The 15,666-nt window shown below is 40.8% G+C and overlaps 1 protein-coding gene across 1 annotated transcript in view; it reads left to right on the top strand.

Moving 5' to 3' along the window:
• LOC137562129 (zinc finger protein 850-like) overlaps nucleotides 1–15,666 on the top strand; it is an 82,107-nt gene that overhangs the window by 32,040 nt on the left and 34,401 nt on the right. The window contains exon 4 of the mRNA XM_068273460.1: nucleotides 3,459–4,484. Coding sequence (XP_068129561.1) covers nucleotides 3,459–4,484 — 1,026 coding nt within the window. The remainder of the gene's footprint in view (nucleotides 1–3,458; nucleotides 4,485–15,666) is intronic.

Raw genomic sequence — 15,666 nt, 5'->3', positions numbered from 1 at the left:
GGTACCTTCGCCGCCAAGTGCCATTGGAACTCGCCTTCACCTCTTTGACTGCTTAACGCGTATATCCCTTTTTAAAACCACTTATTACCAATTAATAGCCCCATTTAAAGTGTTCATTTCACTTTAAAATCCATTTTCTCTAGAAAAAAAAAATTTGGGGGAATTTTTTATGTTGAAGTTATGTTGCCCCTTATCACCTCGATAATCCATGCAATTTGGGGGATTGTAGCATGTATGGGGGCTTTGTTATTAACGTTAAAAGAAAATCCGCCTCCGGGCTCCACGCGTGATTACGCCATTCACGGCAGAAAATCCGCGTGGTTGCAGGGACGCGGACAAAAATCCGCATGCGGCGGGGCCGAATGCGGATTTTTTTTTGCAACCACGCGGATTGCCGAATTTGTGGATGAGGCATCCCTGATCACCAATCTGTACATAGGTCTGAGCTGTTTTGGTGGCATAAGGAAGGTTTTAATAAAATATTGGAAAGGTGTGTTTAAGTGTTTTAATATGTGGTATGCTTTTGGTTTTTCCATAGTAACAACTGCAACTGAATTCCTATTGAAAACCTACGGCACTTTTAATTAAATGGAAATGCCAGTATTTATAAAAACAAACAAATAAAAAAGATAATTGCCATAAACACAGATCAGTGTTGCACAAAGCATTTTGCATTCTAAGATTAAGATTTTTTTTTTACTTTTATGATTTCCAATGCTGACATTAGGCACAAATTATTTTTTAGTTGAACCTCGACTGCAAAACTCTTTGTACTCTGTTGAAGGAGCTGTTATGACTTAACCCTCTAGAAATTCTCATCTTTCTACACAAGCAGTTAGCTGCACATGGGAAGAGGGTTTGTTACTTTCAATACCTGGAATAATTCATTGTCTACTGTCAAACCTTCATATTGCTTGTTTTATTAACACACAGAAACAAAGCAATTAATGGGCAACTGAAGTGTGAAGAATATGGAGGCTGCCATATTTATATGCATTTAAACAATACAGTACCAGTTGCCTGGCAGCCCTGCTGTTGTATTTGAACACAGTGTTGCGCATACATAGAACACTGAAACTGTCCATAATTTACTGACCTCTATATTGTGGTTACATCAGTTGTTAAAAGAAGAAGAAACTCTAACTTTGATCAGCTCCTTCCATTTTCCTTTTGTTCCTATTGTGAAATGTTAATGAAGTTATCACCTTGCTGGGTGGGAGTTAATTTTAATAAAAAGGTCTTGAAACTGCCCTTTAATACTACTGTAAACACACCTTTTGTTGTTCACAATAAACCCTTTTTAACCAATGGACAACAACCTCATGCTAGTCAATAGAGGAGAAGTGAATATAAGATGGGTCAGGCCTAAGTCATGTAGCAGAATACCAGAGACTTCCCAGGAATACGGAGTCCAAATACTACATCCTACCAGGTAACTATGATCATTCTGAATTACTCAGGTGCAATATTAGTTTAAAGTCTAAATACATTGTAGTTAGAATTGTATTGTTATTTTTCTTTCTTTATCTTGTATTTTTAAGATGAATTATGTTAATAAGTTTGATATTACATAAACTAGTAAGTGTGTATAATTGGGTGACACATGTGTGGGTTTCATACAGTGCAAAGTTGCACATGTTACAAGGAAAATATTAAAACTAGGGTTAGGCATGGACTATACTTTTTGTATGTAGTTAAAAGATTTAATTTCTTATTAAAAGAACCTCTTTACATCAACTTTGTTTGTTCATTTAAAAATAAAGTGCAAATATTATTATTGTACATAAAGAGGCTGAATAAATCCCACATGCAAAGGAGAATTTGATAAAGAAATTAGGAATAATAAAAGGCATGTACAGTTTATCAGACTTCAGTAACCAGTCATGAGGCAATATGTAGGTCAGTTATAAAGAACGTAGATAATGTAACATTTTAAAAAAGAGGCATAACAATCTCAAATTTTGGAGGGCAGTTGTCAAATAAGAACTAAAGATTGACATGCAAGAGATAATACAGAAAGGGAGGGATAAAAATGAGTGGCCAGAAGGCAAAGTACTCAGTCAGAGTCAGTTTTACTGCATGAAAACAATCCAATTATAAGATAGTATCGTATCTGGTATAAGTGTGTGTAGGGAGGTGCTGAGATGCTTGCCGCATCTCCCGTGTGCCAGTGTCCCCTCCCATTGTGCAATAAAAGGCCTTGTTCTGTAACCATGGATAGCATGGTCAGCACTCTTTGATCCAGACACACTACACTGTGCATGCACAGTAGCCTTGTGACTGTGCTACCCGCTTCTCTCCTTCCATGTGTGCATGCAGGGAGCACAGTTACAAGGCTGCTGACCAGACATACTGTGCATATGCAGCATGGCATGTCCACCTCAAAGGGTGTCAAAGAAGCTTACAGAACAAGGCCTTTTACTGCACAATGGAAGGGGACACTGGCACAGGGGAGGTGCAGTAAGCATCTACTCACCTCTCCACACTCACATTTAGCTGTTACATTTTTTTTGTACCAGCTCAGCTCAGCTATCCTTTAAGTGATGAGGACATTGAGTGATGTCTACATGCAGCAACTGTGATTTCTTAGGTATATTAAAATTAATGTATTTCTGAATACAATATCAGCACATGCAATAGGTGGATTTTTTTGGCACAAATTATTAAAATTGCATTTTTTAGATTGCGATTTATTAGTGTAATTCTTGTGAATGACAATCTAATATGAAACAAGCCACATTATGGATTATTCTGTACTAATTTCAAGTGTCTTAAAGGAAATCTAAACTGAATCTAAAAAAACAGTTTAACTTACCTGGGACTTTTACTAGCCCACAGCAGCCGCCCTGTGCCCACGCCAGGACAAACCGATCCTCTGGCCCCCCACAGTAACTCAGTTTCCTTTTTGGTGACTGATGGTCATTTTGCCTGTGCAGTTCTGGCCGCTAATGTCCTCGATCATCGGGAGTATCTTACAGATGTACAGCATGAGATTCTCTTGTATCGAGCATGCACAGGATGCTGCAGGCAACAGGAGTTTGATCGAGGACATGCACAGCCAGGGCCATTCAGGCACAGTGACCATCAACTGGCTCAGTCACCAAAAACAAACCTGAGTCCATGCGGGGGACCAGAAGATTGGTTTGTCTTGATGCAGGCACAGAATGGCTGCAGGGGAACGGTAGAAGCTACAGGTGAGTTAAATTCCTTTTTTTTTTTAACTAAGTTTAGGTTGACTTTAAAAGGGATTATCATCTGATGTATAGATTTATGACAGACCTATTTTTTCTTTGATAAACTGTAAGAGCTTCTGGGAATATAGTAACAATAATATATAATATCTTCAATTGCAGGTGCAAGAAGTATTTCCAGCAGCACATGATGAGTCACAGAGGAGACAATCCACATCACTGCCCAGAGTGTTGGGAAAGCTTCACTTATCAATCAGAGCTTATTAGACACCAGAGGATTCACACCGGGGAGAGGGTGTTTTTCTGTTCAGAGTGTGAAAAACATTTTAATGACAAGTCAAACCTTAAAGCACACCAGAGGATCCACACAGGAGAGAAGCCATTTTCTTGTTCTGAATGTCAAAAATGTTTCAGTCAGAAGGTACACCTCATGACTCATCAGAGGATTCATACTGGAGAGAAGCCTTTTTCCTGCTCAGAATGTGACAAATCTTTCACTAACAAGTCATCCCTTACAAAGCATCAGAGGATTCATACTGGAGAGAAGCCTTTTTCCTGCTCTGAATGTCAGAAATGCTTTGCCACAACATCATCTCTCATTTCACACCAACACATTCACACTGGAGAAAAGCCATTTAGATGTACAGAATGTAGTAAAAGTTTCTCAAAGAAGGGACATCTTACTCAGCATGAGAGAATTCACACAGGAGAAAAGCCATTTAAATGTACAGAATGTGACAAGAGCTTCACATGGGAGAGACATTTTACTCGGCATCAGAGGATTCATACTGGAGAGAAGCCTTTCTCTTGCTCAGAATGTGACAAATATTTCACTGACAAGTCATCCCTTACAAAGCATCAGAGGATTCATACTGGAGAAAAGCATTTTCGCTGCTCAGAATGTGACAAATCTTTCTCTGACAAGCCAACCCTTTCAAACCACAAGAGGATTCATACTGGAGAGAAGCCTTTTTCCTGCTCTGAATGTCAGAAATGCTTTGCCACAAAATCATCTCTGATTTCACACCAACACATTCACACAGGAGAAAAGCCATTTAGATGTACAGAATGTAATAAAAGTTTCTCAACGAAGGGACATCTTACTCAGCATGAGAGAACTCACACAGGAGAAAAGTCATTTAAGTGTACAGAATGTGACAAGACCTTCTCATGGGAGGGAAATCTTACTCGGCATCAGAGAACTCACACAGGAGAAAAGCCATTTAGTTGCTCAGAATGTGACAAGAGCTTCTCACAACAGTCACATCTGAGAGGTCATCAGAAGATACATGAGCGAGTGGATATAAGCCTGTAAACTGTGCTTTAAAGGGGAACTGAAGAGAGAGGTATATGGAGGCTGTCATGTTTATTTCCTTTTAATCAATACCAGTTGCCTGGCAGCCCTGCTGGTCTATTTCTCTGCAGTAGTATCTGATTAAAACCAGAAACAAGCATGCAGCTAGTCTTGTCAGATCAGACTTATAAGTCTGAACCACTGAAACACCTGATCTGCTGCATGCTTGTTCAGGGGCTATGGCTAATAGTATTAGAGGCACAGGATCAGCAGGGCTGCCAGGCAACTGGTATTGTCTAAAAGGAAATAAACATGACAGCCTCCATATACCTCTCTCTTCAGTTCCCCTTTAATGAACATTTTGCTGTATTATCACAGGATTCTGATGTTTGATAAGTAGAAAAGATGCATTCATATATGTGATTTGGGGGTTGATGCACAAAGCTGCAGTAATATTGCTGTACACAGAAAGTGCACAACAATCTTACCGTTACCACCGTCAGCAGGTTACCGCGAGTCCTCTTATTTGTATGACCCATGGTACTCAGGTAACAGGAGCATTGCTATGGTAACAACATTAGTAACGGTTGTTGTCGTAGCAATCCAAGCAGTATTTGAGCACAGCAGGTTGCGTTAATAGCAAAACTTGCAGTAACCTGCTGCCGGTAGTAATGCTAATATTGCCGTGCATTGTCTGCAAACAGAAATATTACCACAGCTTCATGCACCCATAAGAAGCTTAATCCACCATACATAGGAAAGACAGAAAGTAAAATATTTTTGGTGACATATTAAGACAATCACAATGAAGTGAACTGTGATCAGCTGGTACATGGAAACCTGGACATTTTTTTTTTAATATACATTTACATTATGTGCACAATTGACTGTAATAATAGAAGGATACATTTTTTTTATCAGTGTGCCATGTAGTGTTAGGTTTATGAACTGTAACTCGCCCTTGTTAACTTTGATGAGAAATTATTCTACATTTTCTATATGTATATTTGCATGAATGTGTGTTTATCATTTGGGGTTTAGATAAATAATGTCAATCTGAAGTTGAAATAGTCTTTGAAGCCCTGATTGACTAACGGTGGTGGGATAGTTGAAGTTTTGCATATGTTTTGATTTTTGTATGTGTTTTATCTGCTCACTGATGGGGGTGGTTATGTGATTTAAGTTTGTTTTAATAAAAACATTAAATTCTTTAATATTTTTCTGTGTTGGAAATATTGTTTGAACTGTTATTCTGTAATATGTATCTTTAGCTTGATTGCCTTTGCATTTTCTTAACTAGCACTAAACTAGCAGTAAAGTAAGGTTATCTAATCAGCAGAACATACAGAAAGACCAGCTCAGTGGACCTGAGGAAGGGAATAAAGCCCAAAGCATAGTGTCAATCCTCTTGTCTGTTCTACAGGTTGAATATTTAGTATAGATCTGGTATCCTGCTTTTTTCAGTGGTGTATCTGGGTGTGGTGGTGACTAGGAATGAGTGAGAATGAGTGAGAGTGCTTTTGGCAGTATCAAAAAAGTTTTTGTGAACTTTGAATGTTTTTTGCAATTTTCCTGCAAAACAGTTTTGCAAATTGCATTAAAGTCAAGAGACCCACTTTAGAGTTTGAATGAATGCTAGAATCACCAAACTTGCTATGTTAAGGAGAACAGTGGTAACAAGGGGAAGGTAAAAAAAAAAGCTTGTTTTTTTCAGGTAATTTCATTTAAAGCGGACCCAAACCAAACTTTTTTTTTAATTCAAAATATTTAGTTGCACCACTCTGACACATACAAATATAAATAAACACTCCTTCAAGCCTATGAGCATTTTAGTGCATGCTTTTCACCCTCCTCTTTGCATAACTAGGGTTATACAGGTGGCAGCCATTAGCAATTCCTCCTTTGCTGGACACCATTTACTCCACCAGTTTGCCGGATTATTTCCCGGCAAAATGAAAGGAAGGGAGGGGTTTCTCCAATAAATGTAAAATATTTTATATTTGTCATCATGCAGCTGAAAAAAGGCTGCTATTTATTATTATAATTTAGAAAATAGATTTTATTTCTGAAATCTTGTATTTTTAATTTGGGTCCACTTTAAGGTGACAACAGATTTTTCCTAAAGGACAACTGAGGTGACACAATGAGATAGACATGTGTATGTACAGTGCCAAGCACAGGAATGACCATTCTGTGTTCCTTTTTTCTTACTCTACCTGAAAGTGTTAAACATCAGTTATTAAAGTGACAGTTTCTGTTAGGGTTGGGACTTGGTCGGACTATAGAGTAACTTTCACTGATAAGACATTACAGCCAAAATACATTGACCTGTCAGTAAATGGCTTTTGAGAGCAGGAAAGACATAAAAAGGGTCAATAGTTAATGGATTTGAAACAGTAGCAACTTAAAAACTAGATTTAAATATAAACTAAAACTGCTGGATATCTAAAAAAAGCCATTTTTAGGAGTAGGAGAATAGGTACCATTGTTTATCTCATCAGTTAATTTTCACCTCGGATGTCCTTTACATGCAGAAAAATGACAAAATTTACAGCTGGTTTAGAGGGATCAATTAACTTATTTATTGGATGTGAGACTGCGAGTAAAGTGGAGCTGGAGACATGGGCCGGAATGTGTAAACTGCATGGTGCAGATGTTGTACATGAAACATGACATGATTTTGAGGTGGCAGGGAAGTTTGGATGCTCATGTTATTTCCCATGATTAGCGGCCACAGCTGGAAATTTGAGTGTCAGAGGTGCCTGATAAAACATTAGGGATGTCCATTATACAAACTGGGGATATGCAGCACCCAAAATTGCCTGCACCTCTGGCACCCTCTGTGGTAGTGGGCACCAGCTGTAGCCGTAGTTAGGTTAACCATACATGGAGTGTGGACTACCGACTCTGACAACAACATAACAACAAAAAATTAATTTATGGCTCATTTTACCCTGGAAGAAAAATGCTTCATATTTGTATATATTTACACGCTTTTTAAATGTTATAATTTTTCATGATCAAAAAGAGGTGTGTGCTCAAGCCAGGTATCACCTGACTTATATACTGGCTGCCAAAATGTCTAGACAAATTAAAATGGCACAGCAAATGCATATTACATCCAATTGCCAGAATGTGAAGGGTTTTAAGCTAACTCAGTGCTATGCCCTGCAGGAGGCTCTCACAAAATTATTTTCAATTATTTTCATTTATTTTTAACAGGGACACTGTGTGTAGACCTCCCATGCCCCAAGAAATAGGTGGCAGCGCTGACAGAACCCTGAGCACTGTCACCACTCAGGAGGGAGCAGATAACAGCAGATAGCCCAGCTTCAGACTTGGCCAAAACATGGGGGCACCATCCACATTGCCCCCCAAAAGAAAAGATTTCCTACCTTGTAGCGAATTGCTACTAGCTGCAAAAGTATGCAAGATATGTGACCTGGGAACGTCATCACCAAACTATGGGGGAAGATGCAGGCAGCCCCCACCAGGGGAACCTTCTGCGCCTCCCCCACCCCCCACACACCACCACTACAAGAAGGAAGAGCTGCTGAACTGCATTCAAAAGAAAAAGAGGTATGTGCTCAAACCAGATAACACCTGACTTACAGTATATACTGGATACCAAAATATCTATTGACATTAATATTGCAAATCAAATGCATATTGCATCTGCTTGCCAGAATAAACAGGGTCCTAAACTAACTCACTGCTATGCCCTGCAGGAGTTGGCTCATGCAAAAGTCCCTGCATCTCAACAGAAGCACCCTGTGTAGCCCTCCCATGCCTCCAAGAAATGGATGGGCAGTGCTGACAGCACCCCAAGCACTGACACCACTCAGGAGTGCAACTGCACCACAGGGAGAGGGGGAGCTTAGAACAGCAGCTAGCCCACCCTCAGGCTTTGCCACCAGCCGGGGGGGCCATCCATCAGGGCTAATGCTTCAATCAAGGCAAAAGGGGCAAAAGCGTTTGTCTCACTTTAAAAAAAATACATTTTTTGGGTTATGGGGCGCTGGATATTGTGGTGTGTAGTGACGGTGGACTTGGTGAGCCGCAGTGACAGGGAGGCATATTTTGTAGCTGATTCCACACTGGCCTGGTTGCCATGGTTTCCAACTCCTCCAGAACCCCTGGAATCAGGGATGTTCATAATGGATTAATCACGAGAAACCACGGTGGTTACTCGTGATTCAAATTAGCTTTAATTGCCGCAGCTGAGTGGCTAGATGCGGCAAAGATAATTACCCATAATGCCGCTGTCCGCCCAGCATTTCAATGAGCTTGTGAGCATCTATTGGATGTGTTGCAAGCCTCGCTATGGCGCACTTCCTCTTTCAAGCCGGAAGGAGGAAGTGCTAAATAGCGAGGCTTGCAACGCGTCTGTAATGGATAGCGGAGATGCCACCGCGGAGACAAGTGGCATGGCGGCTATCTCCGCGTATCAGCCGGTGGCTTCGGCCACGCAGTTACATGCTGGTGCTCTGCCTGGTCCTTCTATTGCACATAGATTAAGGGCTACACACGTGCGCGCCAGGCGACAGGACCTTTATGCGAATAGAAGGGGAGTCAGCTGATCTGCCAGGTCAGTTGACTCCAAATGCTATCTCGGATTGGCTGAGTGACTGGGGCGGCAAAAGCGTTTGTCTCCCTTTAAAGAAAAAATAATTTTTGGGGGTTATGGGGCACTGGATATCGTGGTGTGTAGTGTGACTTAGTTTATGGTGGACTTGGTGAGCGGCAGTGACAGGGAGGCATATTTTGTACCTGATTCTACACTGGCCTGGTTACCATGGTTTCCAACTCCTCCAGAACCACTGGAATCAGGGATGTTTATCATGAATTAATCACGAGCAACCACGGTGGTGACTCGTGATTCAAATTAGCTTTAATTGCCAAAGCTGAGCGGCTAGATGCGGCAAAGTTAATTACCCATAATGCCGCTGTCCGCCCAGCGTTTCAACGAGCTTGCGAGCGTCCATTGGACGTGTTGCAAGCCTCGCTATGGCGCACTTTCTCCTTCAAGCCGGAAGGAGGAAGTGCCACATAGCAAGGCTTGCAACTTGTCCATTATGATGCTTGCAAGCTCATTGAAACACTGGGCGAAGAGCGGCATTATGGGTGATTAACCCCGCCACATCTAGCCGCTCAGCTGCGGCAGTTAAAGCTAATTTGAATCACGAGTAATCACCATGGTAACTCGTGATTAATCCGTGATGAGCATCTCTGACTGGAATGCAATGATGTATCTGCTTGTGAATTGTGCAGAGGCACAATAATCAATCATGCATACAGACTGTTTCTGATTGGTTGACTCTGCTGCAGACATTTTTAAAACAGATATCACACGATACATTTGAAGGAGTCTTGGACACCAATCTGTACATAGGTCTGAGCTGTTTTGGTGGCATAAGGAAGGTTTTGATAAAATGTTAGAAAGGTGCGTTTAAGTGTTTTTGATGATCAATATGTGATATGCTTTTGGTTTTTCCATAGTAACAACTGAAAATGAATACCTATTGAAAACCTAAGGCACTTTTAATTAAATGAAAATGCCAGTGTTACTTTTATGATTTCCAATACTGACATTAGGCACAAATTATTCTTTAGTAGAAACTTCACTGCAATACTCTCTGTACTCTGTTAAAGGAGCTGTTATGATTTAACCCTCTAGAACAGTGGTGGCTAACCTTGGCACTCCAGCTGTGACAAAAGTACAAATCCCATCATGCCTCTGCCTGTCCGAGTTATGCTTAGAGATGTCAGGGTATTGCAATGCCTCATGGGACTTGTAGTTCCACCACAGCTGGAGTGCCAAGGTTAGCCATCACTACTCTAGAAATTCTCATATTTCAACACAAGCAGCTAGCTGCATATGGAAAGAGTATTAGTTACTTACAATATCTGGAATAATTCATTGTCTGGTGTCAAACTTTCACATTGCTTGTTTTATTAACACACAAAAACAAAGCAATTAAAGGGCAACTGAAGTGTGAAGAATATGGAGGCTGCCATATGTAGATCCATTTAAACAATACCACTTGCCTGGCAGCCTTGCTGTTGTATTTGAACATAGTATTGTGCATGCATAGAAGACTGAAACTGTCCATAATTTACTGACTTCTGTATTGTGGTTACATCTGTTGTTAGAAGAAGAAGAAACTCTAACTTTGATCAGCTCCTTCCATTTTCCCTTTGTTCCTATTGTGAAATGTTAATGAAGTTATCACCTTGCTGGGTGGGGGTTAATTTAAATAAAGAGGTCTTGAAACTGCCCTTTAATCCCACTGTAAACACACCTTTTGTTGATCACAATAAACCCTTTTTAACCAATGGACAACAACCTCATTGTAGTCAATAGAGGAGAAGCGAACATAAAATGGGTCAGGCCTAAGTTAGGTAGCAGAACACCAGAGACTTCCCAGGAATAAGAAACCCCAATACTACTTCCTACCAAGTAATTATGACCATTCTGATTTAGTCAGCTGCAATATTAGTCTAAAGTCTTAACACATTGCGGTTAGAATTGTATTGTTATTTTTCTTTCTTTATCTTGTATTTTTAAGATGAATTATGTTAATAAGTTTGATATTACATAAACTAGTAAATGTGTATAATTGGGTTACACATGTGTGGGTTTCATACAGTGCAAAAGTGCACCTGTTACAAGGAAAACATTAAAACTAGTGGTAGGCCTGGGCTATACTTTTTGTATGTGGTTAATTTCTTATTAACAGAAGCTCTTTACATCAACTTTGTTTGTTTAATTAAAAATAAATGTAACGTTTTAGAAGAGAGGCATAACAATCTCAAATATTGGAGGGCAGTAGCCAAAAAGGACTAAAGGCTGACAGGCAAGAGATAATACAGAAGGAGAGGGATAAAGATGAGTGGTGAGAAGGCACAGTACTCAGAGTCAGTTTTACTGCATGAAAGCAATCATTATATTTTGGCCATGAAGACTTCCCTTTATAACATAAAGGATACCTGATGGTACAGAAAAATGAATGGTATAAGTGTGTGTGGGGAGGTGCTAAGATGCTTGCCTCATCTCCCTTATGCCAGCGTCCCCACCCATTGTGCAATAAAAGGCCTTGCTCTGTAACCATGGATAGCACGGTCAGCGCTCTTTGATCCAGACATACTACACTGTGCATGCACAGTAGCCTTGTGACTGCGTTCCCCGCTTCTCTCCTTCCATGTGTGCATGCAGGGAGCACAGTTACAAGGCTGCTGACCTGACATACTGTGCATATGCAGCATAGTCTGTTTACTTCAAAGGGTGCCAACCACGCATAAAGAACAAGGCCTTTTACTATACAATGGAGGGGGATGCTGGCACAGGGGAGGTGCAGTAAGCATCTGCATACTTCTCCACACTCACATTTAGCTGTTACATTTTTCTGTACCAGCTCAGCTCAGGAATCCTATAGGTGATGACGATATTGAGTGATGCTTACATGCTGCATCCGTGATTTCTTAGGAAAATTAAAATGAATGTATTTCTGAATACAGTATCAGCGTGTGCAGTAGGTGGATTTTTTTGGAACACATTATTCAAATTGCATTTTTCTTAGATTACAATTTTGCAGTGTAATTCTTGTGAATGACGGTTTAATATGAAACAAGCAGCATTATGGATTATTCTGTGCTAATTTCAAGTGTCTTAAAGGAAACCTAAACTGAATCTAAAAAAAGAGTTTATTTTACCTAGAGCTTCTACTAGCCCGCTGCAGCCGCCCTGTGCCCGCACCAGGAAAATCTGATCCTCCAGTCCCCTGCAGTGACTCGGTTTCATTTTCGGTGACTGATGGTCACTGCGCCTGTGCAGTCCTGGTTGTGCACATCCTCAATCATGCACCTGTCACCGGAAGTTTCCTGCACATGTACAGTACAGTATTTTCTTGTATTGAGCATGCGCAGGATGCTCCAGGTGATGGGATCATGATCGAGGACACACAAAGCCAGGGCTGCTCAGGCACAGTAACCATTAACCAGCTCAGTCGCCAAAAACAAAACTGATTCACTGCAGGGGACCGGAGGATTGGTTTGTCTCAATGTGGGCACAGGACAGATTCAGAAGACTGGTAGAAGCCCCAGTTGAGTTTATTTTTGCAGCGTGACTCATACTTCTGTACACCAATCATGCTGATACTCAGAAGCCTGCACGATTTTAACTACTTGAGGACCGCAGGCTTTACCCCACTTAAGGACCAGACCCTTTTTTTCCATTCAGACCACTGCAGCTTTCAAGGTTTATTGCTCGCTCATACAACCTACCACCTAAATGAATTTTGGCTCCTTTTCTTGTCACTAATAAAGCTTTCTTTTGGTGCTATTTGATTGCTGCTGCAATTTTTACTTTTTATTATATTCATCAAAAAAGACATGAATTTTGTCAAAAAAATGATTTTTTTAATTTTCTGTGCTGACATTTTTCAAATAAAGTAAAATTTCTGTATACATGCAGCACGAAAAATGTGGACAAACATGTTTTTGATAAAAAAAAAACATTCAGCCTATATTTATTGGTTTGGGTAAAAGTTATAGCGTTTACAAACTATGGTGCAAAAAGTGAATTTTCCCATCTCTGACTTTTCTGACCACCTGTCATGTTTCATGAGAGGCTAGAATTCCAGGATAGTATAAATACCCCCCAAATGACCCCACTTTGGAAAGAAGACATCCCAAAGTATTCACTGAGAGGCATAGTGAGTTCATAGAAGATATTATTTTTTGTCACAAGTTAGCGGAAAATGACAGTTTGTGACAAGAAAAAAAAAAAAGTTTCAATTTCTGCTAACTTGTGACAAAAAAAAATGAAATCTGCCACGGACTCACCAAGACCCTCTCTGAATACCTTGAAGTGTCTACTTTCCAAAATGGGGTCATTTGTGGGGTGTGTTTACTGTCCTCGCATTTTGGGGGGTGCTAATTTGTAAGCACCACTGTAAAGCCTAAAGGTGCTCATTGGACTTTGGGCCCCTTAGCGCAGTTAGGCTGCAAAAAAGTGCCACACATGTGGTATTGCCGTACTCAGGAGAAGTAGTACAATGTGTTTTGGGGTGTATTTGTACACATATCCATGCTGGGTGGGAGAAATATCTCTGTAAATGACAATCTTTTGATTTTTGTTTACACACAATTGTCCATTTACAGAGATATTTCTCCTACCCAGGATGGGTATGTGTAAAAATACACCCCAAAACACATTGTACTACTTCTCCCGAGTACGGCAATACCACATGTGTCGCACTTTTTTGCACCCTAACTGCTCTAAGGGGCCCAAAGTCCAATGAGTACCTTTAGGATTTCAAGGGTCATTTTGCGGCATTTGGTTTCCAGACTACTCCTCACGGTTTAGGGCCCCTAAAATGCCAGGGCAGTATAGGAACCCCACAAATGACCCCATTTTAGAAAGAAGACACCCCAAGGTATTCTGTTAGGAGTACGGTGAGTTCATAGAAGATTTTATTTTTTGTCACAAGTTAGTGGAAATTGATTTTTATTGTTTTTTTTCACAAAGTGTCACTTTCCGCTAACTTGTGATGAAAAATAAAATCTTCTATGAACTCACCATAGTCCTAACAGAATACCTTGGGGTGTCTGCTTTCTAAAATGGGGTCACTTGTGGGGTTTCTATACTGCCCTGGCATTTTAGGGGCCCTAAACCGTGAAGAGTAGTCTTGAAACCAAATGTCTCAAAATGACCTGTGAAATCCTAAAGGTACTCATTGGACTCTGGGCCCCTTAGCGCAGTTAGGGTGCAAAAAAGTGCCACACGTGGTATAGCCGTACTCAAGAGAAGTAGTACAATGTGTTTTGGGGTGTATTTTTACACATATCCATGCTGGGTGGGAGAAATATCTCTGTAAATGGACAATTGTGTGTAAAAAAAATCAAAAAAATTGTCATTTACAGAGATATTTCTCCCACCCAGCATGGGTATATGTAAAAATACACCCCAAAATACATTATACCACTTCTCCTGAGTACGGTGATACCACATGTGTGGCACTTTTTAGCACCCTAACTGCGCTAAGGGGCCCAGAGTCCAATGAGTACCTTTAGGCTTTACAGGGGTGCTCAAAATTTAGCACCCCCCCACTTGCCAGGACAGTAAACAAACCCCACAAATGACCCCATTTTGGAAAGAATGCACAACAAGGTATTCCATGAGGGGAATGGTGAGGTAATTGAACATTTTATTTTTTGTCAAGTTAACGGAAAATGACACTTTGTAAAAAAAAAAAATTCTGCTAACTTGTGACAAAAACTAAAATCTTCTATGAACTCACCATGCACCTCACAGAATACTTTAGGGTGTCCTCTTTCCAAAATGGGGTCATTTGTGGAGTCTGTCCTGGCATTTTAGGGTCTCTGCAATCATTACATGTATGGCCAGTATTAGGAGTTTCTGCTATACTCCTTATATTGGGTATACGGGTAATGCACTCTGGGCTGAAAGGAAAAATGAATGGCAAACATACCTTGCTCCACATCAATGGCAGATCTTCCTCCACATCAATGGCAGTGATAACCTCAGGAGAGAGACACACCGTGCCACCCTGCACTCAGGGTGAGCCACCAACTTATGTGACTGGGCCTCAGAACTTTAGTATACAGCATTATGCCTGTAGTATACAGCAATATGCCTGCCAATATAGATGACTCTGTGTGGCATTAAAGTATCATAATAGGCCCAAAGTAAATCACATATAAACCAGGGGTGTCCACACTCAAGGGAAATTCAAACATGCCGTCTTATATCGCCAACCCAGCACAGATCAGCAATATCAAGCATGGAAACCAATCCTTCTTCCGACTTTTATGCTTACCTGTTTGTTTGGTTTTCAAGCTTACCTCTCCTCCCCCTGAGACAATGTGCGAAATACCACTGAGTATGTGCCTACTCCTGTGTCTGGAGTTCCCTAGGTTCTAATAGTGTACCTGCTCGTGGTACCTCTCAAAACACTCGCCCTAGGCATAAGCCAGGCTGGTCAGGACATTTGGGACAATAAAAACTGGTGTCAGTCCTTCTTCTAGCACTGCTGCAGACACGACAATGTTTTCTTCGGATGCGTTGACCTGGGGTACTCGGAAGCTGATAGGCGTAATGCCTTCCATGCAGTCGGCTAGTTGCATTTGAAGGGGGGGGGGGGGCTGGCACCTCCTGGA

This window comes from Hyperolius riggenbachi, chromosome 3 (assembly GCF_040937935.1).
Source record: "Hyperolius riggenbachi isolate aHypRig1 chromosome 3, aHypRig1.pri, whole genome shotgun sequence".
Taxonomy (NCBI): Eukaryota; Metazoa; Chordata; class Amphibia; order Anura; family Hyperoliidae; genus Hyperolius; species Hyperolius riggenbachi.
Note: the sequence above shows the minus strand (reverse complement) of the source record. Positions and strands in the feature narration are given on the sequence as shown.